At 55.3% G+C, this 25,061-nt stretch overlaps 2 protein-coding genes across 15 annotated transcripts in view; one reads left to right on the plus strand and one right to left on the minus strand.

Annotated features, from left to right (window-relative positions):
* The window catches only part of KANSL1 (KAT8 regulatory NSL complex subunit 1), an 81,581-nt gene extending 76,057 nt beyond the window's left edge, over positions 1-5,524 (plus strand). For 4 of the 5 annotated variants that reach the window (XM_068996282.1, XM_068996281.1, XM_068996285.1 and 1 more), the window contains 5 exons: positions 833-951; positions 1,521-1,578; positions 1,931-2,043; positions 2,871-3,117; positions 3,431-5,523. In XM_068996282.1, coding sequence (XP_068852383.1) covers positions 833-951; positions 1,521-1,578; positions 1,931-2,043; positions 2,871-3,117; positions 3,431-3,712 — 819 coding nt within the window. In that variant the 3' untranslated portion in view covers positions 3,713-5,523. Of the gene's footprint in view, positions 1-832; positions 952-1,520; positions 1,579-1,930; positions 2,044-2,870; positions 3,118-3,430 lie in introns of all 5 variants that reach the window. The other variant, XM_068996284.1, reaches the window with a different exon arrangement.
* A 325-nt stretch (positions 5,525-5,849) lies between these two features.
* MAPT (microtubule associated protein tau) overlaps positions 5,850-25,061 on the minus strand; it is a 43,216-nt gene continuing 24,004 nt past the window's right edge. For 4 of the 10 annotated variants that reach the window (XM_068996286.1, XM_068996289.1, XM_068996288.1 and 1 more), the window contains exons 6-15: positions 20,814-20,860; positions 19,794-19,952; positions 18,784-18,889; positions 18,215-18,265; positions 17,533-17,798; positions 14,696-14,788; positions 14,456-14,548; positions 11,079-11,160; positions 10,813-10,925; positions 5,850-8,798 (exon numbers count right to left, since the gene is read on the minus strand). In XM_068996286.1, the coding sequence (XP_068852387.1) occupies positions 8,583-8,798; positions 10,813-10,925; positions 11,079-11,160; positions 14,456-14,548; positions 14,696-14,788; positions 17,533-17,798; positions 18,215-18,265; positions 18,784-18,889; positions 19,794-19,952; positions 20,814-20,860 (1,226 nt within the window). In that variant the 3' untranslated portion in view covers positions 5,850-8,582. Of the gene's footprint in view, positions 8,799-9,165; positions 9,299-10,812; positions 10,926-11,078; positions 11,161-14,455; positions 14,549-14,695; positions 14,789-17,532; positions 17,799-18,214; positions 18,266-18,783; positions 18,890-19,793; positions 19,953-20,813; positions 20,861-23,022; positions 23,911-25,061 lie in introns of all 10 variants that reach the window. The other 6 variants (XM_068996296.1, XM_068996290.1, XM_068996291.1 and 3 more) reach the window with 6 other exon arrangements.

Below are 25,061 nucleotides of genomic sequence, written 5' to 3' on the forward strand. Positions count from 1 at the left end.
CCATCATCCTCCCAGGCCCACGCTAGCAGAAGCCTTTCAATGAAAGACAGTTCTGCTGAGTTCACAGGTGTCCCAGTGAAGAACTTGGCTTCTGTCTGGCCATCCCATTTGGTAGTTTAGGCCACAGCCTGAGCTGGATGTGACCCAGGGGCAACAGAGCAGGACTCCTTGAACCCTTTGCTCCAAGCTTGTTGCTATGGGGTTACAGGTCCCCACTGGGTTCCTTCACTGTGAAATTCAGTTGTTCCATCACCAGCTGTGACATCAGGGTGTCAGAAGAACCCAGTGGTGTTTCAGCTTGAGTGAGCTTGGTGTTTTGGGGGAGAGGACAGCTCATATCAGCAGCTCTGGCACCTCGAGGAGGCCTTTCCTTGGCTCCACACACCCACCGTGATTTTCTCTTGCTGCTTTTCCTGCTGTGTTTTCACAAGCTCATTCAGAAATGCAAGATGAAGAGGTTTCCCTCCCCCAGCAAGAGGATTCCAGGCCCTGGGCTCTATGCTCTGGGCTCAGGGGTGGAGCTCCTGTGTTCAAGCGTCCCAGGCAGCTGCGGGTCTGTGTGTGCTCCCCAGCCAAAGGGACAGTCCTTGCTCTGGGCAGCCACACCTTGGGTTTGGGTTTCCTTGCTGCTGGGGCAGTAGATGTTGGCTTGGGAAGAGGACTTGGAGCAAGCAGTAGGGGAACTCCAGTCTGATGCAAATTGATGTTGGTTCTGAAGTGTCCGTAGGTCAGACGAGGCCATTTTGTCCTCTTTCCGTCAGTGGCTTCCACTGATGGCTTTGCCACGTGCCAAACCCCACATCCCTTTCTCACGTGGTTCTTCCCATTGCAGCAGCCGAGGAGGAGGAGGGGCGAGAGCTCCTTTGACATAAACAACATCGTCATCCCCATGTCCGTGGCTGCCACGACCCGCGTGGAGAAGCTGCAGTACAAGGAGATCCTCACCCCCAGGTACTGCCCCAGCAGGGAAGGGATGTGCTCTGCTTCTTCCTCGGGAAGAAGGGAAAGTTTGGAAAACTGATCATACCATTGCTGGAGACTGGCTAAGTTAAGGAATAACCCCTCTGAGGGTCCCTTGGCCATCACAGCCAACTGCCCAGCTCAGCCTCTGCTCAGTTTAAAGTCAGTCCTGGTTGTCTCCTTAAAAGGAGACTAAGCCAAAGGCCCCGGTGGTTTCCCTGGTGGTGCCTGGGCTGGATTAACCTTGCAGTTCTGCCTCTTCCCAGTTTCCCCCTGTCTTCCTCCTGGTCGTCCGTGCTCTTCCCTGGCCCATTTCAGAGCGGGGCAAGGCAGGAGGGAGCCTGTGGGAGGAAGAGGAGGAAATGCTGCAGCCTCTGCCCTTGGGAAACATCAGCTGTGCTACCAGACCACCAGGGAGGTCTGGTACTTTAAACTGAGCCTAAGTGTGTTGCTCCTCATGGCAGGGTGGAATTTCCCTTTCCCAAAAGCCAGTGTTTGGGGGGTGTGGGCAGCTGGTTCTGGCTGTGCCCTGAGTGATGCCCATGGTGGTTGTGTTGCAGCTGGCGTGAAGTTGACATCAGTGCTCTGAAAGCCAACCCTGAGGAGGACAGTGAGGAGGTAAGGATTTCATTTCCCAGTTAATGCAGAATGGGGCTGGTTGTGATTGAACAGTGTCTGTGGAGGGAACAGAGGCAGGGAACCAGCTGGTGTTGGTTCCTGTACAGGGCTGCCAGAGCTCCAGGAGTGTTTGGACAGTGCTCTCAGGCACAGGGGTGGGACTGTTGGGGTGTCTGTGCAGGGCCAGGAGTTGCACTGGATGATCCCTGTGGGTCCCTTCCAACTCAGGGCATTCTACAATTCAGTGATAAACATTAAAATTCTCACTGTAACTAGTGCTGGCAAAACTGTACAGAGATGATTGTTTAATAGCAGAAAGCTCTGACCAAGCCCTCTGCCCTTCCCTTTGCAGGTTGAGGACTTGTCAGATTCGGCCTTCGCTGCTCGGCACGGGAAGTGTGAGGAGATGGAGCGGGCGCGGTGGCTCTGGAGCACGAGCGTCCCCCCGCAGCGCCGGGGCAGCAGGTACAGCCCTGCTCACGGGGCCATTCCCAACACTGGGATGCTCCTGGGAGCAGCTGGTGATTCATAGAAATGGTTGAAATATGGTGCTGGTGCTGAAAAGTTTGGCCCCATCCATCTTGAGGAGCCCATGTGGGAGCAGGGCACAGTCTTGCTTAGGTGGGGGTGAAGCTACAGCCCAGTTTGGCTGCAGACAACTCTGCACCATCTGCTTTCTCAAGCACTTCTACTGCTCCAGAAGTGTGGGAGATGCTGTGCCAGCCTGGGAGTCCAGGGAAAGACACAGGGGCTGCAATGGCATCATTCCTGCAGGATCAGGGACGCTGTCACTGGACACTCAGTTCCCTTTCTGTCTTTGTGAGTGGGTGTCTAAAACTTCCCACTGTTTCCAGCTGTTGATCTCATCATAAACCTGCACAAGAAGGGATTTGCCCTTCCCTGTTCCATTGCAATTTCCAGTGCTTCTGGAGAGTGGGATGTTTTGCTGTTTCTTGGAGAGTTGCATATAGATTTGGGAACTCGGTTATGTTACTGTGCTTGTAGTCTGTGGGTTTTTATCTGGACTCTGTGTTGAGGCTCAGACTTCCGTAATTCTTGGTTGAAATGTGAGGTCTCAGGGTTTCACTGTTCTCCTCCTGCTCCCAGCTGCTGAAGAGCAGCATCAGTGGTGCATCCAGACTGTGGAAAAGGGACAGATGGGCCTGGATGGATTTTGTCTCTGGGCTGTGACATTCCCTGCTCGTGTTCCCATCAGGGCAAAAGGATCCTGGGGTGGGATCAGGCAGCAGTGGGGGAGCATGGCTGGGCTCTCAGACCTGCTCCTGTCTCAGGTCCTACAGATCGACAGACGGACGGACGACCCCCCAGCTGGGGAACCCCTCGACTCCCCAGCCAGCATCCCCTGAGGTGGGCAACTACCACTCCCACTTGGAGCTGTCCCACACCCACTCACCACGCAGCCCCATCAGCCCCGAACTGCTCTGTGCCCCCCTGACCCCCCTGTCCCGGGACTCCCTGCGGCTCCTGTCCAGCGAGGACACGCGTTGCTCCACGCCCGAGGCCGGCCTGGACGAGCAGGTGGGTTCTGGCTGCGGCCGGGGCAGGCGCGGCACCCCAGGTGCCCCTGGTGTGGGGAGGCAGCTTGGAACCCGCGCGCGGGCGGTGCCGGCGGAGCTGGGCCAGGTGGGATGCACGGGCAGTGGGAAGCGTTTCCAGCAGTTGGCTCCGTGGGGAGCTGCCGTGTCCTCTCCTCATCTGCCGAGGCTTCTGAGCACTGTTCCTGAGGCTGGGGCTCTGCACCAGGAGCAGCTCTGACCTCCGGATCCGTGCGAGGAGCGAGGACGCGAGAGCTTTTCCAGGGATTTTCCATGACTCGGTTCTCTTCCCCTAGGCTGTGCAGCCCTGGGAGCGACGCACCTTCCCGCTCTCCTACGACCCCCGGACGGAGTGCGAGGACCAATCCGACCCCCAGGACCGGTTGTCGCGCTGCACCCGCCGCACGTCGGGCAGTAAATCCTCCCGGGAATGCGATGGCACTTCGGCTTCGCCCAGCCTGGCCAGCCTCAAGAGCCGAACCCCACTGGCCCCCCCCTCCTCCTCCTCTTCCTCCTCCTCTTCCTCTTCCTCCTCCTCCTCCTCCTGCTCCGCAGTCCTGCGGCCAGCGCACAGATAGAGACACACGGGGAGACGTGAGCAAACCAACACACAGAACTAACTCTTGGCATTAAAGCTTCCAAAATCTGCGTTTGATATTCAAACATCCTGCCGGGAATTTTCACAGTTTTTAGTGAATTTAAGGAGTTTAGAAACTGTTTTTTGTTTTCTTTTTTTTTTTTTTTCTTTTCTTTGTTTTCTTTTTTTTTTTTTTCCTTCTCCATGTTTCCTCGTCACATGAATGAGCCCCCAGATTCCTCCCAGCGGAGTGAAGCCTCGGGAGGGGAGCAGCCCACCAGACCCCCTCCCCTTTCCTCCCCCCTTTAGGTGTATAAAACTAGAGCACAGGATTTAGCTGACTAGCAGATTTCGGGGATAGTTTTTCCCAACAAAAGGGTGTCGTTTTCTCTTAACCCACTCCCCCCCTCCCTGAAAGGTTTTAGTGGAGTGAAATTAGTGGTGAAAAGTGATGTCTTGGGATTGCAACCTTCACTGTCTGGCTGTCCTCACCTGCAGAGTGCCCACCTGCACTTCCACCCTCCTGCATTTTCCTGCCCAAGGTTGTAGTTCCAGGTGTCCCCAGGGGGGATTCTGCCCCTCCCCAATCCCCCCTCTGCCCCAGGGATGCCTCCCCCTTCCTTCTCCCCTGGTTTGGAGCCGTGGCTGTGCCGAGGGCTGTGGCTGCATTCCCAGCAGGAGGAAAGGAGGGATCTTGTGGCTGCTCCACGCTCAGCTCCGCCTGGGAGGAGTGGGAGTTGGGAAGCACCCGGTGCACACCTGGTGTGTTCCAAGGGCAGGGAGGGGAAGAGTCTCGGATGCTTTGAGCAGAATTCCCGGGGCACTTGGATGCCCTTTGGGGTGAGGCTCTTCCAGCTGGGACTGGGCTGTGGCCGATGCTGGAGCTCTGCCCTCGCTGTGGGCTTGGGCAGTCGGGGTGAGCCGTGAGCAAGGAGCCGCCGCTCCGGGACAGGCCAGGGGCGGGGGGTCCCGCAGGTGGGTTTGTGTCAGACAAGAGGAGAGCAGAGAGGGAAGGATGGAGGCAGGAGGCGGCTCCCGGGGGTTCAGGGTCATCCCGATCCCACGTGGGATCACCACAGCTTCGCTCCACTCCCACACCGTCCCAGCTCCGGTGTCGGTTCCGTTCCATTTCTGGGGCGCCCAAGGTGCCCCCTCCTGACAGGTATTTGAGTTTGAACCCCAGTTTGTTGTTCCTCCCCGTCCCCTCCCGCCCGGTTCCGCACCCGCAGTGACTCCCGGGTCCCGCACACCGTCCCCATCCGTAACGCTTTCCGGTCCCGACGGTGTGGCTCCTGGTCCCTGTCCTGTTGCTAGCATTGTGCCTGTCTTATGTATAATCACATCACCAAAAAAAAGGAAAAAAAAAATACAAAGGACTTTTTTTTTTTTCCATTTTGTAATCGTAAAGAAATAGTCGCTGAACTGCTTCATGGTCGGGGTTTTCACAATTTTCAACATGATCTCGTGGTTTTGGTTCTGTTCTAGTTTAAAGGATCTGTCATCATTTCTTTAAAACAAAAACCCAACAAACAACGGCGCTACCATACCCCTCTGCAGAAGTGCTTTTCTATTTATAAGGTTGAAAATTCTGAATAACCCTTTTAGCATTATAAAAACCACACAAAAAAAACCACCTTGTATTTTGTAAATATTTTCTTTTCCTGCTTTGAGCTGTGTAATGTCCTTGTTATATAGAAATGCTTTTCTTCCGAGAAGCTGATCTTTGTTAATGTCTTGATTCTGTTGGCAAAGCACAAATGTGCTTATAAAAAAAAAAAAAAGAAGAAAAGATTAAAAAAAAAATTAAAATGTAATATTCCATTTGATCAATGTGAAACGCTGGGCTGGGACAGGGAAGGGGCCCTTCAGTGTACTCAGATCAGCTGCTTCCCTCCTGCATTCCAGTGGCCTCTTTTTTCCTCTGTGACATCATTTCCCAGCAGTTACTGTCAGCAAGAGCAGCGACCCCAGGGCTGGGGTTTATTTTACATTTCTGGGGTGCTGCTGGTTCTCATCCAGGGCCTGTTCTGTCCCTCCTGGCTCCACCGGGTGGGGGCCTGGGGCCCCGAGGGATGGCTGGCTGAGAAGATGGATCCCCACCCCTGTGTCCCCCCATGCAAAAGAGGTGCCAGTTACCGTTATCGTAGTAATGACTTTATTTCCAAATTCACTTTTACGGCAACAGTGTAAACCAGTTGTTAAACACACGATACACTATGGACACCCACAGACAGAAGCTAAGCTAGAATGATACACTGAGATCAAACCTTCCCTCCCCTCCCCGGCGCAGCGCGGGGGGCACGGGGCTGCCAACACCACACAGGCTGGCACCGACCTTCGCTAACACGCAGAATCTTTTGGAGTGCAGAAATACGATTTTTTTTTTTTTTTAATCAGTGCCGGCTTTAACCCCTTTCAGACCCAAGATGTGTGTGGAGTAAAGGAAAAGCTGGGGTCAGGCTGTCCGGCTGCTCACGGGGACCCTCAGGCCTGGGTCTGAATGCAGGGTCGGGGCTGGGGACGTGGCTCGGGCTGCTGGAGGGGACAGTGGGTGACATGGTGGATGGAAAGGGCTGTCCTGGGACCCCACAGCCGCCGGGAGGAGACGGCAGATGGGGCTGAGGACACTCACAGCAGGAAGGGGCTGCTCACTGGAGCTCGGCGCAAGCAAAGGACGTCCTGGCCCTGGGTGCTGGTGTCCCTCAGGGGCTGCTTGGAGGGGACAGGGGTGCCACAGGATGGGTGAGCTCAGCTACCCTGTCCTGCAGCCCTAAAGGGGTAAAGAGGTGATGCTTTGAGGGTTCTCCCACTTGCTCGTTCTACAGAGGACAAAAACCGCGGCGGCTCCTACAGCGCTACAGAGTCAGGGACGGAGCACAGAGTCTTACAATCATGGAGTCAAGTGAACGGAGTGACAAGCTGGACATGGTGGTGTGCTGGACCAGCCTCTCCCCAGCAATAAAGCAGCTCCTGGGGCTGCAGAGAGAAGGGTTGGACCCCCCCCCAAACCATCCCCATCCGCAGCCAGGCCTGCGGCAGCCCAGCCCCACAGAGGGACAGGGGGTGACGGGTGGGCTCACAGCCCCCGCAGGATGGGAGCAGGTCCTGTCCTGGGAGGAATTGCTGCTCTGCCCAGGAACAGCTGCTCTGACAGCCTTGGTGGCACCCAGCCACCACCCCAAGGACAACCAGAGGCCCTGATCTCCACCAGCCCTGTCAGACCAGGAATTGGGCCCTTGCAGGGAAAGCATGGCTTTCCCTGTGGCACAGCCTGGGGCTGCAGGGTCTGTGGCCCCACTGGGCCCCCTCTGCCCTCCCACCCCCAGCTCTACCCCCAGAGCTCGGCTGGGGCCTCTGGGGGAGACAGGGCAGGAGGACACACACAGAGCTTCACTGGTGGCATCTCAGCCTCTTTGGTTGTAGAGGGAAGGGGCAGGCGGGGACAGCCACAGGACCCCCTCGTGCTCCCCAGGGAGCCACAGGAACAAAAGCAGCCAAAGAAAGAACTCGACTGGCTCCTGTCTCCAAGTGGTGCTGGGGGTGGTCAGTGCTGTGTGAGGGGTGAGACGCTGCCAACTCAAACCCGGGGAGCACCCGGAAAGGGGGTTCAGTGCCAGGGAGCAGCCGCTGGCCCCGGGCTGGGGGAGCTGCTGCCGCCTCCCCTGCGTCCTCCCAGGGTCTCACCGCTGCCACCGGCACAGCAGAGCCATGGAGCTGCCACCTCCGCCATCGCTGAGCTGACCTTGCAGGGAAAGAAAAAGAACAACCCAAAAATGTCACAAGCTGCACCCAAATCCAGGAGCCATCGCAGCCCTGGAGCTGTGAGTGCCCCTCATCCACGCTGCCGGGGCGCTGGGAGGTGCCCGGCCCCGGTGCAGCCCCGGCGCAGCCCCGGCCCCCCGCCCGGCAGACATGCGGCACCGGGCTCCTCCGGGCGCCGGGCTGGCCACGACCCGGAGCCGGCCGAGCTCCCCGGGCCCCCGGCTGGGCTGCAGCAGAGCCGGCGCGGGGCAGCTCAAAACTACTTACAGCATTTATTTTTTAAACACATGCTCGTTTATGAAAACAATCACCCTGGCACGGTCCAAGCATATACAGACAAATCTACTCTACGACACGAGGGGCTGCCAAAGGAATGGGGAAAAGCCTCTACTCATCCACTCAGCGGTTCCAGCACAGCCACGGACAGGGAACGGCCGTCCGGGGCCCCTCGGAGCGGGCACCCGGCGTCGCCTGAACTCCAGCTGCCGGAGCTGAGAGCGGGTTAGGGGGTACCTGGCCGTTATCTTCATACACATCTCGGCTTTCGGAGATAAAAACAAAAGGTTTCTTCCAAATCAGCAGGCAAATTTAGCACGGGGAGGGAGGGCATCTCCCCGCAGCCCCGGCTGCGCACCCAGGACGCGTCCGGCCCGCGGGCCAGCCCGGCCAGCGGCAGGGCACGAGCTGGGCAAGGTCACAGCCCCTTCCCAGGAGGGCCACCCACTGCCCTGTGCTGGTGTGGGGTGCTCGGGTCAGCGCCGTGCTGTAGCCGCCCCTCGGGCCCCCTCCCCGCCTTCCCGGGTGGCCCCAGGCGGGGCCGGGACAGCGAGGGACGCGGCAGGAGCGGGGGGAGCGCGGGGACAGGGACGGGCTGTGCGCTCCGAGGAGCAGGGGGAGAGGAGGTTTTGTACCTCATAGTGTCACTGATTTTGAAGTCCTGGAGCTAGAGCTGAATGAACAGTAAAAGCAGGTTAAATCATTAACCAGTTAGGGACGGGGAAGCAGCTGTAAAAGGAACAGAGGAAGAAGGCCAGATTATTATTTTTGTTTCTTTTCTTTTTTTTCCTTTCCTTTCCTTGTCTTCTCTCCTGGTGGCCGCCGTGCCGCGATCACAAGCCCTGCTTGGCCAGCGAGGCGGACACCTCGTCGGCTAGCGTGGCCAGCTGGGGGGAGTCCACCAGGTTGATGCTGCCGGTGGAGGAGACGTTGCTAAGGCGGCGCGGGGAGGCATCTCCGGAGATGGTGGGGGACTTGTAGACGATTTCGGCGCCGTGGTCGGTCTTGGCTTTGGCGTTCTCGCGGAAGGTCAGCTTGTGAGTCTCAATCTGTGAGGGAGAGGAGGGCGGTCAGGGGGGCATGGCCGGGGAGACGGGCGGGACCTGCCAGGCGTCCACTCGAGCACGGCCACTGAGAGGTGGGAGGAAAGCTCAGAGCAGTGAACCAGTGCCCCAGGCCTTGGGCACATCCCAAGCACCAGAGGGGACAGCAGGACTGGAGCATCTGGATGCTGCCAAATCCTCCCCAGGTGAGGTCCCGGGTCCCAGAACGCAGAGGGCACAATCTGGGCTGCTCCCACTCCCCTGGCAGAGATTATGGCAGGGACACAGCCCACAAAGCTTCCCCTTAGCCCATGGAGCTGCTCCCAGGAGCCAAACCCCTCTCCTGGTGAACTGGATCTGGTTTGCTACTTACAGGTGCCCTCCCCAGCCAAGTGCAAGGCTGGGGGCTGGCTCTCCGTGGGGGTGAGCGGCTCCAGCACCAGGGCCTGGAGCCCAGCAGGGTCTGGGCTCAGGGTCCACGTCTTGTCTTCCTTGCCTTTCTCTCTCTACAGGTGAAGAAACCCACCCAGGGCAGTGGGGGGCAAAAAATGCATCAGCAACAAAAACCACGATCCAAGAAATGCCAGCCAGAAGGAAAAAGACAAAAAATAGAAAAGAAATAGAAAACTGGGGAGAAAAAGATCTGAAAAACAGGGCCATTCACTGACTCATAGAAAGAAGAGTGGCTGCCTTTGGAGCCAGGGAGGAAAACTCCAGGACAGCAAGGGAGAGCACAGGGACCTGGGCAGAGCACCGAGCACTCGGCTCCCCATGGCAGACCCAGCACAGGAACCAGAGTTCAGCCTCAAGAGCTGTGGACTGTGAGTCCAAACGTGCATCTGTGTGTCACAGAGCAAGGAGGGGGCTTGGGGACATGGGAAAGGGACAGCAGAGCTGCACCCGGACTCAGTTACACCCACAACCTCCTCCAGGTGTGGGTTTGGGCAGGGGAGGGGCAGCCACCAGGCTGGAAGGCTGAGGTGGTGATGCCACTGCTGGGTCACAGCCTTGCAGATAAACTCCCCTGCAAAAGGCAAGTCCTTCAAACTATGGCCCAGTGAATGTGCCAGGATGTGACAGAGCCATCACTGGAATCACAAAACCGATGGCAAAAGGCTCAGTGAAGCACAGGGGAGGCTGATGCATGGCAGAGAGAAGGGTAAGGAAGTCAAGCGGTCCCGCAGTCAGAGGCCAGCTGGAGGTGAGAGCTGGAGCTGCACAGAGAACACGCGACCAAGAACAAAGTGCCAAAATACAGGAGCTGAAACAGAACCTTCCCCTCCCATTGAGACAAAAGTGCTGGAAAAACAAGCAAGATAAAAACTGCTTTCCCTGGGGAAGCTGAACCCTGCGTGTCGCCAGGCTGGAGTCTCAGCTCTGTGCTTACCTCACGTCCTCACCCCCTGCCTGCTGGGGACTTGGTGGCCTTGAAGCCCGGCTGTGGAGCTGTTTTACTTGACTAAGACGTGCTGAAGTCACCATCAAAGCCTCAGTGGGAACAGCTCAGCCCAAGCTCAGTGTTTCCCTGACCCGAGTGCCTTTTGTCTTTCAATTGAAATCCCCCCAAACACTCCCCTCCCTTCACAGAGCCCTCGGTCAGGAAGGAGAAATCACCTTCTGAAGGGCCAGCTTGCTGCAAAGTCACCTGTGCTAAATAAAGCTGAGCCTTTAATGCTCCACTTTCACTGGGGATCCAACACCTCTGCAGCTCCCCAGCTGCCAGCTCTGTGTCACAGCAGCAACACAGCACAGGACTTGATGGTGACACTTGGTCATGGGAAGGGTTTGAGACAAACTTCAGAGACAGCAGAAAGAGCAGGAAACCACAGGAGAGGCTGTCACTGACACTCACACTCATTTGGGTGGCCACAGGCCCAGAGGGACACAGAGACATCCTGGCAGCAGTGCCAGCTCTGCTCAGAAAATGTCCCCTGAGCCCCGAGCAGGACCCTGCCCGAGGCCAGACCCCTCCCACTCCCAGCCCCAGCAGGACCCTGCCCTGTCCCCAAGGCCCCTTCACCTTTTTATTGCCTCCTCCAGGGACGTGGCTGATGTTATCTAGGGACCCGATTTTCGACTGCACCTTATCTTTGAAGTCCAGTTTCTCAGATTTCACCTCCACCTGGCCACCACCTGCAAGAGAAGAGTGGGAGGTGGGTCAGGAGCTGGGAACAGCACCCAGCACTCCAGGGCTCACTGGGATGCTCCAGTCACTGCCTCCCCTCACCCCCTGCCCCTCTCCACACCCGCCGTGAGCTCCCAGGGCCAGCACAGCCCAAGGGGTACCTGGTTTGTGATGGATGTTGCCCAGGGAACCACATTTGGATGTCACATGGCTCAGGTCGACTGGTTTGTAAACGATTTGCACCTGTCCGTAGGAGAGAGGGAAAGGGGATGAGCTGGTGGCCAGCACGGGCAGGTGGAGAGGGGGAGCACAACACACAGCGGCACCTGAGCTGGACTGGAGGGAAAGGACAGCTCAAACCCCAGGAGGATTAATGACACCAAAGAAACCGTCATCAGAAATGGGAGATCATTAATGCCCGTGTGCAGTAGCCTCTTAACATGTCAGCATGCACGAGATCACCTCTCCACAGAGGGGGGAGTAGAGGCAATTTTAAAGTGCTCAAGTGAGAGAGAAAGTGGAGTGGTAATTAATTAAGATTTGCATACACATCATCCAAAAGGAGGAGATATACCAGAGAGAAAACATAAAAAATAAATACCTTTTCTGGTGTAAAACATAAAGCTTATGTCCACAAAAACTGAAAGAACAGAAATGATCAATGTGCACAGAACTTTTAAAAGAGTGACCAAAATATGCATTTCTGAAAAATGCTGTAACGGAAATAAGGGTTAAAAAAAAAAAGCAAAGCAAAGTCTAAATATCTGGAGTTCACATCATAGAAATTAAAATGGCAGTTATAAAATATTGAACCACAACAGCATTTCATGATATTTAAGCTCTGTTTTGACATGTTTTGCCCATGATGTCTCTGAACGTGGGCTCCAGCAATTCCACGGATCCCCCCCTTCCCCAGACCACGTGGGGCCGGTGGCCTCTTGCGCACGGACACCGGGGACACGGGACACACACACAGAGGGACATCAACAGGGGCTCTGCAGAGCTACGTTAGCAGCTACACACAGGAGAGGACCCTCGGACCACGGCACACACACGGCAGCTACGGCAGGAACAGGAGACAAGGGGGGAAAAAAACATCCCCAGAACCCCACAGGTTCCCCTGGACCCTGGTTTGGGACTCACACTGGGTGTGGGTCAGCTGTTGCTGGAGTTAGTGGGGCTGTGCAGGAGAAATGAGACCATCCACACCTCGAGGTTGGTTCTGGCTCTGGGGACAGCCTGGATTTCCCGGGGAGCATCCGCTGCTCTCCGTGTTTCCCCCGAGCACCACAGCGGGTGTGATGCTCTCAGCAGCCTCAGAGGATGTGCCAGCACCACAGGGACCTGTGCAGAGGAGTTGCCTCCTCCCAGCAGCCCCAGACCAGCACCAAGGGTCCACCGCAGCCTCTGCTCCCCACCTGTACGCGCGGGGCTGACCCAAAAGCCCCAGGGGAAGGTGCATCCTTCAGTTGTCACGCTGGCCCCATCACCCCCAGTGACGGACTGTGACTGTCGCAGCCCTGAGAAACAGCCCGCAGCCCATCGTGGAGCCAGGAAAAGGAGCAGAGGCTCCGTCCCAGGCTCAGAGCCCTGCTGACCTGCCTTGTCTCCGATGCTCACACAGACCAAAAGGCACATTTGACAGGAGACAGAGAGGGAGAAAAGCAACCCCTCAGGGTCTGGGACACCGTGGACACAGACGTGGAGACAGCGCTGGGAAAGATCACACATTTAATGCACCAGGCAGGAGAGGAGCCAGATTTGGTTGGAAAGTAGGAAACGCCCAAAAAGGGCAGCTGGTGCCTTTCTAATCCCAGCTGTGACCCTGAAGGGTCTATGAGCAATTCAGGCACCGCTGAGACCTGGGACTGAAAGTCCTCCTGTTTCCAGTGCAAGCAGTCAGCAATTGGAGCTTTCTGCTCTCATTCCAGTCCCTTTTTTGACAGACAGGACTCTGTCATCCCTTCCCATCCCGCTGGGGAGCAGAGAAGGATCCTCCCCGTTTTAGCAAGAAAGGAAAAGGGGAACAGAGTTGTTTGCCTGGGAAACCAGTGCCAGAGACCTGGGGATCCCACCCCTCAGCATCAGCAGTGCCAACTTTTACCTGAGGCATCACCTGGTCAGTGGGCTTAAAAATCCAGGTACCAGCCCCAGGGAGGGACAGTTCCCTCTGGAAGCAGTGATGACTGGGCAGGGGTCCCTGCTGACAGTGCTGTGGGGGGTCAAGTCCCAATGGCCATCAAAGCCCTGGGGTCTCTTGTTGCCCCTCTCGCACGGGAGCCCCAGGGCCCAGCCCAGCCCCCGGGACAGCCTGTGCAGCCACTCTGCCCCTGCCAGGCTTTGCTCCAAGAGCTCCCACAGGCAGAGGTCATGGGGTTTTCAGTTCTGGCAGGACTTGGGGAGGGATCACAACCCCCAGACGAAAATCCAGGTAATTCTTAACCCACAGCAGCTGCCAACGCCCACGGTGTGAGCTCTCCGTGGAGGAAGGGATGAGCTCAGCACCCGCCACAGCACGGAGGACTCGTGGCCAACAATAACTCCTGGTCCACCGCACCCTGGGCAGCCAGGCAGTGCAGGACCCCAGAGTGGGGAAAAGGGACAGCCATGGAACTGCTTCACAGGGGTCTGAGCTCTGCAAAGCAGCTCCTCTGGCCTCCTCTGAAATAACTGCACAGTGACACCAAATTTAAGCCAGAGGCTGCAAACCCAGCTGTGTCCCTGTGTTCACCTGCCAAGCCTTCTGCAAGGTTCAGTTTCTTAGGGAAGGCATCCACAGAGATCAAAAACAGTCCAAGGAAAATCCATGGGGAACATCTCAGACCCACAAATCCCAGTCACACTCTCTGGGGTGTCAGGGATGTGCCTTCCTCGGTCCAGCATCTTTCCTGGACCCAAACTGTCTCCAGCTGTAAATCCACCAACCTCTGTGGAGTTTCTCCAGGTTTCTGGCACAGTAACTGAAAGCCGAGTCTGGTATTTATGTGGGAACAGCTGGAAATGCCAGCGTTCAAATCAATTAACTCAACAATACTTCAGGCTCAGCCTCCGTGGGCGCTGCTGGACACATTCATTAGCAAGGAGAAACTTAATATTTGCATGGATCATACTTGCCTGATGGGAATGGGCAGGAACCTGCATGCTCACATGTTGGGCAGGATCATGTCCAATTTAGCAGCACATTAAGCAACGAGGACTGGGTCTGCTCATAAATCTACCCATCTCCTGCGCCACTGTGTGCCAGAGGCCCCATCCCACAGACAAGGAGGCTTTCACCTTCCAGGCAGTGCAAAACCCTGGAGTTACTGGGATGTTTTGTTACAGATGTGGTTTGGACACGGGGCAGTTAGTTCTGTCCATGTCAGGTATGTCCAGGACTTGTTAGGGGTCATCTTTTGGGTTAATGGGGTTAAATGACAGCACATCCCCAATGGCTATGTGACAGCAGGGTGGCTGCAGATAGCATTGGTGATTAGTGTAACAACATGCCACTAAAATCAGGATTATTACAGTGCATTCAAAGTGTGAAGGTACTCACACTGCCTCCGCCCGGGATGTGTTTGATATTATCCTTTGAGCCACACCTGGATTGAACGCTGCTAAAGTCCAGCTTCTTATTAATTATCTGCACCTTTGGTAGCCAGAAAAGAGTCATTGCACGTCACCAATAGCTATCTGATGGCAGGGTCGCTGCAGATAGCATTGGCAGTTTAGTGTACACAACATGCCACTTATCAAAAGAACTATTATAGAGCATTGAAAGTGTGAAGGTACTCACACTGCCTCCGCCCGGGATGTGTTTGATATTATCCTTTGAGCCACACTTGGATTGAACGCTGCTAAAGTCCAGCTTCTTATTAATTATCTGCACCTTTAGTAGCCAGAAAAGAGCGTGAGAAACAACGTGACCATCTGCAGCTTGACCATGTGTTATATCCCTAAACCAGGAACCTGCCTTCCAGGGCCAGGAGTGAAAAGGAGAATCTCTGGCTTGCTGCACAGATTTGTCTGCTCCTGGGCTGGAAAGTGAAGCTGGAGATAGACTGGACAGGCCTGGGTGGTGATGCAGCCCTGGGTCCCAGGCCACAAACACCAGCCAGAAAGCCAGCTCAGCCTGGTTCCTTCCACTGCACAGAACGGGGAACTCGCTGGGCAGCAAACGCGCAGGAAGGCACCGCTGAGAGGCACCAGGGCTCGCAGACTCCTCCAGGGCTCCGAGACTCAGCCTGCAGAGCCAGCGGAAGGAGGAGGGATGGAGCTGACAGAAAAATCATGCCCAGCTCCAGCTCCCATGCCAGGCACCACAGTCCCCTTCCGGGCCAGGCACACCCTGCCTTGGGCAAACAGGTGCCACTGGCCAGGCTGGGGAGCAGGAGCTGCACGTCCAGCACTGGGAGAGGACACCGAGCTCTGCCCTGCACAGGGCTCACACTTCCTCCACAGCTACCAAGAGAAAGCCAAGGCTGCCAGGAATGCAGCCCCAGGCCAGGGATGCAGCCCCATCCCAGCTCTGTGGCACATTCCCACCATTCCCGGTGGGGAAGGGCTGGGGCCCCATGGGAACCACGCGCCCTGCTAACCACAGCCTCCAGCCCCAAAGCCTTCCCTCCACACACGGATTTCTGTGCTAATGATGCTGGTGCCACTCGGGGCTTGTTTTCCCCACTGGTTGAGTAGGGACCTCAGGCATGGGAGCAGCTCTTCCAGACAGCCCGAGGGTGAAGACAACCCCTGCTCCTTCCCCACACACGCTGGAGTGGCTTTACAACCCCCACAGGTGTAAATGCAGGTAAAAACCCCCAGGTCTGAGCCTGTGTGAAGCACAGCCCTGTGAGAGCAGCCAGCGGTGCCACATCCCTGGGCACAGACACTCCTGGGCAGCACCATCCCCAGGGCTGAGCAGGCACCTCGCCTCCACCCCAGCACTCCAATCCCAGCCTGCTGCTGCCAGGAGAGCTCCCTGCTATGCCCTGGCTCTCCAGCCTGAGAAGCATCACGGCTGGCAAGTGCTTCCAGCAGGATTTTCCAACTTCACATCCACTAATCCCACAAATTGGGACCCAGCTCTGCCAGACCAGGCTTTGCCAGAGCAGCACTCAGTGATCCAGCCACAACAGGAGTGCCCAGGCCATGCAGGAGCACCGGCAGAGATGTGGCCTGGCTGGCTCCTGGCGTGTGTGCCCCACGTTCCTTTGCTTCCCTGGGCTGGGGGTCTGGAATCTCCACGGAGGGCAGGCTCCAAACCCATTTCTGACCAGCCTAAAATCAAACGTGTGGGATCAGCCCCTTCTGCTCCAGCTGTAACCATTCTGCTGAGAGCAGCCTCAGGTACTACAGAACCCCCAGCAGAGCATCCAGCCATTCTCCCCTGCAAAGAGCAAGGAATTGTCCCAAATTCAGCTGTTCTTACTCTTTCAGTAACAACAACAACAACAACAACGGAGAAGCAGAAAGAAAAAAAAACAAACTGTAAAAGCTGGATTAAAAAGAACAAGCAAATAATTTAACTATTTTCCAGTAAACAAGGGTTCCTTCTAAAATCCCTGGAGAACAGGGTTTGTGGGGGTGGAAAGAAAAACCTGTGTCTTGTGCTAAGTGGGCAGGAGGGCTGAGCCCCCCAAAAAGGACACTGTGCTCATGTGCTGCTGTCTCATGACCAAGAGCCCTGCCCAGGCTCCAGAGCCCCCCTGGATTGTGGCACAAAGCCAGTAAATTGCCAGCCACGGTGGAAAACGCCTGGAAAGGCCATGGAAAAGCAGGCTGCCATTTCAGAGGATGCAGAGGAGCCAGCTCAAAGCCTCCCCCCATGCCAAAGGGGAACATTCAGAGCCACTGAGGTACCTGCTCACACAAAATGCCATGCACAGCACTCAGGGAACGCTTGTTGTGGCTCTGCACGGTTGGGAGCCAGGCATTGTCACCCCAGGACAGGCAGTGTCCCCCCCAGGACAGGCATTGTCACCCCAGGACAGGCAGTGTCCCCTGCCAGGCTTGCAGAATTTAACCAAGACCCTCACTCCCAAGCACTTGGAGCCCAGAGGTCACTTTGCTGCTCATGAAACAACTTTTCTGGGAGTGAGAAGTGGTTGAAAGGACAGAAGCGCCACCAGCTCCGGCCGTGCCACCCTGCACCGTGCAGCCAGACAGTGCCTGGTGGCACAACACAACCCAAAACCTTGCCAACAGAGCTGGATCCAAAATCCCAGTGCCTGGAAAAACGTGGGGTCCAAGCCTGAGACCCTCAGAAGGAGGAGACATCATCCTTTCCTCTCCTGCAGTGCTGGAAGGACTGCTCCAGGCACAGTGTGGGATCCTGCCACTCCTCAGAGCTGCTGTCCCTGCCTGGACACCACCAGGGGATGTCACTCCCCTGGCAGCCGCTCCATGAGACCCACACCACGAGCTCTCCATGGGACAGCTGAGCTGCACTAAGCCAGGCAAGGAACTCCAGGCCAAGCATCCAACCCAAAGCCTTTCGAATACACCAGAGTCGGGCTGGAGCCCTGCCCATGGCCGGGCTGCTGCTGCTCCAGGGAGGTTTTCCCACCCCGGATGGAGCGCCCAGCACCCACTGTCCCCACAGACAGGCCCCTGGCAAGCAGAGTCCGTGTTTACCTTGCCACCTCCAGGCTGGTGCTTGAGGTTATCGGTGGAGCCAATTTTGGACTTGACGTTTTTCAGGTCGGGCATGGGCGCGGCCGACGGCTGGATGCGGGTCTTGGCAGAGGCGGGAGATTTCGGTGGGGTGCGAACCACTGCCACCTTCTTGGGCTCCCTGGCTGGTGGGGTGGGCAGAGAGGGGGTGCGGGAACGGCTGCCTGGAGTCCCGGGGGAGCCGGGACTGCTGTAACCGCTTCTGTCTCCAGACTTTGGCTGCTCACCTGGGGTTTGCAGACAGGACAGCACGGGTCAGAACCCTTCCCTGCTCCCTGCTGCCCGTGGGGGCTGCTCTGCCTCGTCCCAGAGCCCACCCACTACTCCCAGTGCAGGGGGAGGGTGGTGGCTGCACTTTCTTCTACTCCATTTTGAAGGAAAAACTGCAATTTAAAGGCAATTTCCTAATATCCCAGAAGGAAGATGGTCTCCATTGCCTGGATCATCAGTAAGACTCCCCACCCGAGCGCGGCATGATGAATTACAGACAAAAGACACCCAGAACCACTTTTCTATTAGAAATTTGGAAGCACTTCCACAAAATTATTTTCTGTATTTAACTAAAGCTGATCGCTGAGCAGCTTAGCACTGTCCCCAGTTTGAAAAGGAAATGAAAGAGGAAAAGAAGACCCTTAAACATCACCTTTCTCAGTCTTTGCTGCTGCAGGAGGTGGTTTTTTCTGCTCCTTTCTGCCTGTTTAGTGAATGAGAAAGATACTTAAACATAATAAAGCTGGAAAATTAATTGATTTAAGGTTTTATGCAGCGCTGGTTAAGTATGAAATATATGTATATATCCAGTGAAATGCACCACTTTAATGGAAATTCACACTGCCTGATGCTTTCTGGGGTTTTCTTCTCTGAGCATAATGGGCTAATCTCCATTCCTGTAATCGAAGAATTGATCCTCTTGCCCCTGCTCTTTGTGAAATATTGTCAGAGAGAAAACGAGTAGATGGATTAAAAAAATGGAGCTGCCTAAATCTTCCAAATTTGAGGAAATCCCACAGGATAAAGCAACTGTCGTCTCCTACACACTGGTGACTGTATGAACAGAGGGGATTGAGCAGCACCTGGAAAGGCTCGATTCAGAGGGGTCACCCCTGGCTCTGCACCCCAGCCCCAGGAGAGGGCTGAGTTTGGTCATCAACCCCCTGGAACTGCCCAGCAGCACCATCCAGACACCAGCACGCAGCTCCCACCATCACCTACCGGAGCTGGGAGGGGTCTTGGGGGCCGTGGGGGTCTTGGCCGGGATGCGGGTGGCGTTGGTGGAGTTCCTCTGCGCCTGCCCCGTGCGTGCCGTGCCCGTCTTCGCCTGGGGACACAGCATATCAGAGGTGAGACCCTCCCACCTCCTCCCCTGGGATTCCCCACACCTGGAATGTGCCTGTTCACACCTCCTGTCCCATCCCCCAGGCCTGGGCTGCTGGAGCAGCTGTGACCTTTCCCAGGTGAGCCCCTGGCTTCAGCTGCACCATTCACTGCACGCTCACACCTGCTTCAGCCACACCTCTGTTCTCTAAATTTCAGCCTTTGGTTTCCCCTGTTCTGCTAAAATGTTGTACAGAAGATAAATTAATCCCAGCATCTGTGACTGGCACAGGGTGCCCAGAGCAGCTGTGGCTGCCCCATCCCTGGCAGTGTCCAAGGGCAGGCTGGACACAGCTTGGAGCAGCCTGGGACAGAGGGAGGCGTCCCTGCCCAAGGCAGGGGAGGGACTGGATGAGATTTAAGGTCGTTTCTGACCCAAACCATTCCAGGATTCCATGGTTCTGTGAGCTGCACTCCCTGTGCTTTCCCTCGGCACGGGTGTATTTATGTGACTGAATGCCACAAAGGGAAAAAGCTCCGAGGTTCTGTTCCCCCGCAGGATTAGCCATGGGTGCACTGCATTCTCTGCCCTGTGCAGCACCTGCAGCTCTGGCACAGCTCAAACTCATCTGCTGTCTGCAGAAACACAGACAGAGCTGCCAACAAGGAAGGGCATGAGGGGACCTGGGAACACCTTGGGGAGAGCAGGTCACACCCTGCAGCAAGTGCTCTCTGTGCTGGTTCCTCCCAACACCAACATCGCAGCCAAGCCTGGCCTCACCACGGGAAGGTGAAGGGGAAGCACATCCCACCCTCTCCATGGGACAGGGAAGGACTCAGCCAAGCTCCATGGACCAGGAGCACCTTCAGGTACTGCCCTTGGCCTCTCTCACACCCCGCTCCCTTACCTTGGCTCTTGTCTCCTGCGTCCCTGTGCCGGCAGGCCGGGGTGAGGCAGGAGAGGCTCGCTTGGAGGCAGAGGCAGGGCTGGAGGGTGGTTTCGGAGGGGCTGTGTGTCGGAGGGGGGGGATGGAGCCAGGGGGTTTGGCAGGGCAGGGTGAGGATTTCTTGGACATGGAAACGAAATAAAATGGGAACAAAAACAAAAAAAATCAGCATGGGAGGGAAAGAAAATGGGATCAGCAACATCAAATAGGATTAGAAGGTGCAATACAGAGCTGGGTGTGGCATAGGTGATGGCTGGGACTGCCGGGGCAATGCATAGAGAAATAACCAATTTCACTGTTTGAAAATAATTCTATCCCTCATCTTTAAATCTTCACCCACTGAATTTCCCCTCAGCTTGTCCATTATCCCACTCAGGCACTAACCAGGATAATGGCCAGCTGAGCTAAACCTCCTCCAAATTACCAGTGTGACAGATGTCGTTAAACTTCTGGAATTTACCCACTATTAAACTCTGTTCCTCACCCAGAATACAACACAGCATCTTTTTGGGGAGTTGTCCTGTGCAAGTCAGGAGCTGGATTTAATGATTCCTGTGGATCCCTTCCAACCCAGGATATTCTATGATCTGCAAGGTCTAGATTATTTAATTTAATGTTTTAATTGCATGTTTTGCTCTTTTCACAGTTATGCTTGTCCTCAGTGCAGTTTTGAGCCTGCCCCAAGGTCAGCTGCTGCTTTCCAGTCCTGGGCTGAGAAAATGATTTCTCCAACCACCCACCCAACCCCATGAGCCATGAGTTTGATTTAGATTTGGACCATTTCCTCACCCTCAAAGAACCCATGGATTGCACCATCCAAACCCAAGGGAGGGAAGAAAAAATAAAAACACTCTTGAAAACAAATGGAAAAATGGAACATAATGGGAAGGTTTCCTAAGAGGCACAAGAGCAGGCCAGGAGGGCAGGAGAGGGGCCAGGAATGTGGGCAGGTGTCACCCCTGGCTTTGATTTTTAGCTTACCTTGGGTTTCTTTTCATCAGCTTCGGTCCCTTCCTTGTCAACACGACCTGACAGATGGAAACACACAGTTACACCTCTTGGGACTGGTCATAAACTCCAGAGAGGACACCACAGTGCTGGGGGTGTTCCCTGTCCCTGCTCTCTCTTAAACTCAATACTGTTCTTAGAAATATGACAAAGTCACCGTTTCTTGCAGAAATCCTTCCCCCACTCCACAAACACATTCCTTCTGTGTTAGCAGATGCTCCTGTGTTAGTCAGCACTGGAGACCAGACACACCAACGAGGTTTGTGCAAAAGCATTTCGCCCAGATTTCCACCCAGTTCCCGCAGGATCCATCCAGCTTAGGACAGAAAGCTCCCTTTAACCCTAAACACGAGTCTCTGGAACACCCACTTGTTCTAACAATCATATAAATAGGGACTCAAGCTGAAGGAAGCCCCAGTCCAGCAGCACTGTGATCTCATTTAAGGGGGGTGTTCAGCTGGCATTGCAGAGCACTTTTATCCTGGCTGTTGTTAATTCCCATCTCTCCTGACAGGCTGCTCCCTGCCTCCCAGCACAGTGCCCCTTCCACCTGGGTCAGTCTAATTAGGAGATTAGAAATGGGGAGGAGATAAAGTTGGAACTACAAGGCACTCATAACAAAGCCCTTTTCCTCCCAGCTTCAGCTAATTGGGAGGAGAAGCTGCTGATATTGTCACCAGTGTTTGGAAACTTGTCCTGGGGGATCAGCCCTTTCCCAAAGGCACAGACAATGCTGTTAATCCAGCACTGACCCATCCCAGAGCTGCCAGAGGCACCACCCCTCCCAAATTCAGTTAAACTGCACACTGGAGCAAGGCTGGAGCCAAACAGCCACCAAGTATCTCTGTCTTTGAAGGGAAAGACCATTCAATAATTAAACTTCTCCTACTGAATCAGAAGCTGGCTGGCTCTGGGCAGTGCATCCCCACCCCGCCGTGGTTCCAGGCTCCAGTGCAAGCCATGCCAGTGCCCCACAGCAGACGTGCGAAGCCTCCCGCTGCTGATCCCGGAGGGAACAACGAGAAATATGTTATGAGCTTTAGCTCCAGTGGAAAAAGCTCCATGAACAATTTCTTTGTGAGCCCCGCGCAGCAAAGAGCCGCAAACCAGAGCAGCATTCCCAGGCTAACGGGTGCAGCCAAGCCAGCCTTTGGAACGTGGATCTGGGGGAAAAGGCAGAGCTTCCCCCAGGACAGACCCTGGAGATCCGAGCTGAGGTACAACACGGTGAGACACCAGCGTGTGTCCTGCTGCCCTGGCTTGTTAACAGCTCACAGCACCACCTGCCTTCGGCCACTGAGCTGGGCCCTTGGGACGTTTCTGAGCCCAGGAGAGGTGGAAAACAGAAAAGAAAGGTGTAAGGGATGCTCGTGTATTCAGTGAACTCAAACCTTGACCCAAGCCTGCCCTCCCAGCCCAGCCCAGCCCCATACACTGTTTAGATGCCTCCAGACAGACAGGCAGCTCCTGCTGAACCTCCAAACCCAGCACTGTGCTGGCACACCCAGGGACACCCCATCCAGAGCTGGGATGGCAGCAGGATGCTTTGGAAGAGCAATGGACATGCCTGGCAGTGGGAAAAGGTCCTGCTGGCTGCAGACCGTGCCTCCAGCAGCAGTGGGTAGCGGATATTTAAGGGGAAAGTACAAGAAACAGGATCAGTGTGGGGGCTTTTCCATGGTTAGACCTGCCATCCTTGCCTTTTTCCTCCTCCCTCCTCTTTAGGAAAGCCAATTCCAAGAGTTATTGGATCAGACATGCAAACCAGATGGCACGTGTCCTGCCGGAACAAGCTGCACACGCCAGGTTAGCCCCACTCCAGCATGCCAGAGCCACGTCCATCCGGTCCTCATCTTCTCTGGAAGGTGCCAGGTGGGAGTTAAGGTGCCCACCCAACCGATCCAAGGAAATCAAAACAAAAACAGGTGAAAAAAAGCATGATTAGGGACACGCCAGCACCATGCAAGGGACGCGGAACCGCAGCGCAAGGGTCTGGCAATCCAATCCAGGATTAAATAAAGAGGGAGGGGCAGGGAGGGAGCAGCAGCATCGTAGATCAGTCACAGCACAGGTCCAGGCCATTTCCAAGCAGCAGGAGTTGAGGTGGCAGCAAGCTGCGGTGCTGCATCAGGCAGCCTTGTCGGGAGCCAGGCGAGCCCAGGGCAGCAGCTGGAGCACACACCTTTGAGGAGAGGGACACGACTGGCCTTGTCTGCAGCCAGGCCACTGGGCTTCCTCCTGGGCGTCCGGCGGCCCCCTGCATCTGGCACAACCTCTTCCGAAGGAGCATCTTTGTCCTTCATATCATCTTCTACCTCAGCAGGGAGTTTGGCTGCTTCTAGCACGGGCCCGGAATCTTCTCCCTCCTTGGACTCAGCCTCTTTTTGGGAGACACTTTCAGAAGGCTCTGATGGGGTCACATCCAGACCTCCTTCTCCCCCCAGTGGCTGTTGCTTCTCCTCTTGGTCCTCTCCTGCTTTATGTGACTCAGCTTCAGTCAGAAGTGCCTCTCCTGGGGTGTCTCTGAGGACATCTTTGGACTTGTTTTCTCCATCATGTTCTTCACGAGTCTCCTTGGCTGCTGCTGGACACAAGCCCTTTCCAGGTCCCAGTGAAACACGATGATCCACAAGGGAAGGCAAACCCCGCTCAGAAGTTTCATCAATATCCCGGTCCTGATCTCTCTCCCATCCACCGGAATCTTCTTTTAATGGGGCTCTGGCACACAAAGGAGATGGTCCATCTTTATGGTCACCTGTGCCACCTGCTCCTGCCAGACCCTCCGTGCGCACGCCACGGCCCAGCTCTGGCTCCACACCGACGCCTTCTCTGCCTCCCTGATCCCACAACTCACTGCTGCCTTCAGATGCTCCAGAGCCTTGGTACATATCCAGGGGTATTGGGATGGTGACCTCGATTCTGGTGGGAGCTGCTGCTGGGGCCTTCGTTTCACGTGACAGAGGCGGCTGCTGAAGCCCCACTCCCTGCTCTGGGGGCTGGCTGGCACCTTTTACTGCCTCTCCCACACACTCCTGAGGGCCAGGCTGGAGCTTTGGAGAGCTCGGCTTGCCTGGAGTTGAAGACGTGGGGTATGAAGCATGGGCAAGAGATTAGCACAGGCATGTCAAACATCACGTAACATGAGAGATTCAGGATTTCTACCGGCAATCGAGAGAGAAAAGCAAGTCCCACCCCGCCCCACTGAACAGACAACTCACTCCCACAGTGGCTTTTGCCTTCAAAGAAACTCTGATCCCCACAGGAATCAGGAACAGCGACAGCCACAGCGCGTGGGAGACCAGATTCCTGCCTGGACCCGGCTCGGAGGAGGCCAGGTTCACCCTGCACTCCATGAGCTGGTTTAGCTGTAGAGGTTTCCAAAAGCCAAGAACATTTCCATTTTCCCTAACAACACCACTGGACCATCAGTTTGCTGCTCAGTGCCCACCTCTTCTTGCCTCAAGGGCCTGGGCAAGGGACAGAGCACTGTCCTCCTTCCTGACTTTTTGAGCACTGATCAGGTAAAGAGCCTAAATCACAGCCCTGAGATCGTGACTGTGGCTTTGGTAGAATAACAAACAAGACTAAAACGAGAATAGATGAAGTCAAGACCAACTTGGTCTTTCATCAGTGTCCTCCCCATTTTAAGAGAATATCACAATTAAGTGAAACAACCAAACAAAGACCTCGTACGTGACAGCTGAAAGATCCCAGGACAGGACAGAAAGGGCTTAGCAAAAATCTGGTGAGAAACAGCACTAAAGCCAGGGCAGAGAGAAGAGAGAACTTCAACCCCCTGCACTAACAATCCTGATTTCTTTTTTATAGTGGTGCCACTATTTCATATCTAGAAGAGCTGACAGTGCAAAAACCACTGGCCAGGCAAGTAAAGGTTTTATTCTAACTGCAGGGAGCAGAATGCACAGAACTGTGCTCATCTGTGTGTGGAAAGCAACAACAACCTGAATTCCACCCTGAGCTGAGAAGGCAAAGATCTATTTACTTCTGTAAAAGACATGGATGTCTAAATGCACTAATGGAGCCATGAGGAGGAAAGACACTGCCCAACTGGAGGGATTTGTTGTGTTTACTGCACAGGAAACTACTTCACAATATGGCTTTTCACTAAGATTTTAAACAGTGCACTAAATTAGGGCTGTGGTGTACAGTGCAGGCAGGACAGAAACATCACGGCGAGTCTCAACCCCTCAGTCTGCCCCA

This window comes from Aphelocoma coerulescens, chromosome 27, assembly GCF_041296385.1.
Source record: "Aphelocoma coerulescens isolate FSJ_1873_10779 chromosome 27, UR_Acoe_1.0, whole genome shotgun sequence".
NCBI classification, from domain to species: domain Eukaryota; kingdom Metazoa; phylum Chordata; class Aves; order Passeriformes; family Corvidae; genus Aphelocoma; species Aphelocoma coerulescens.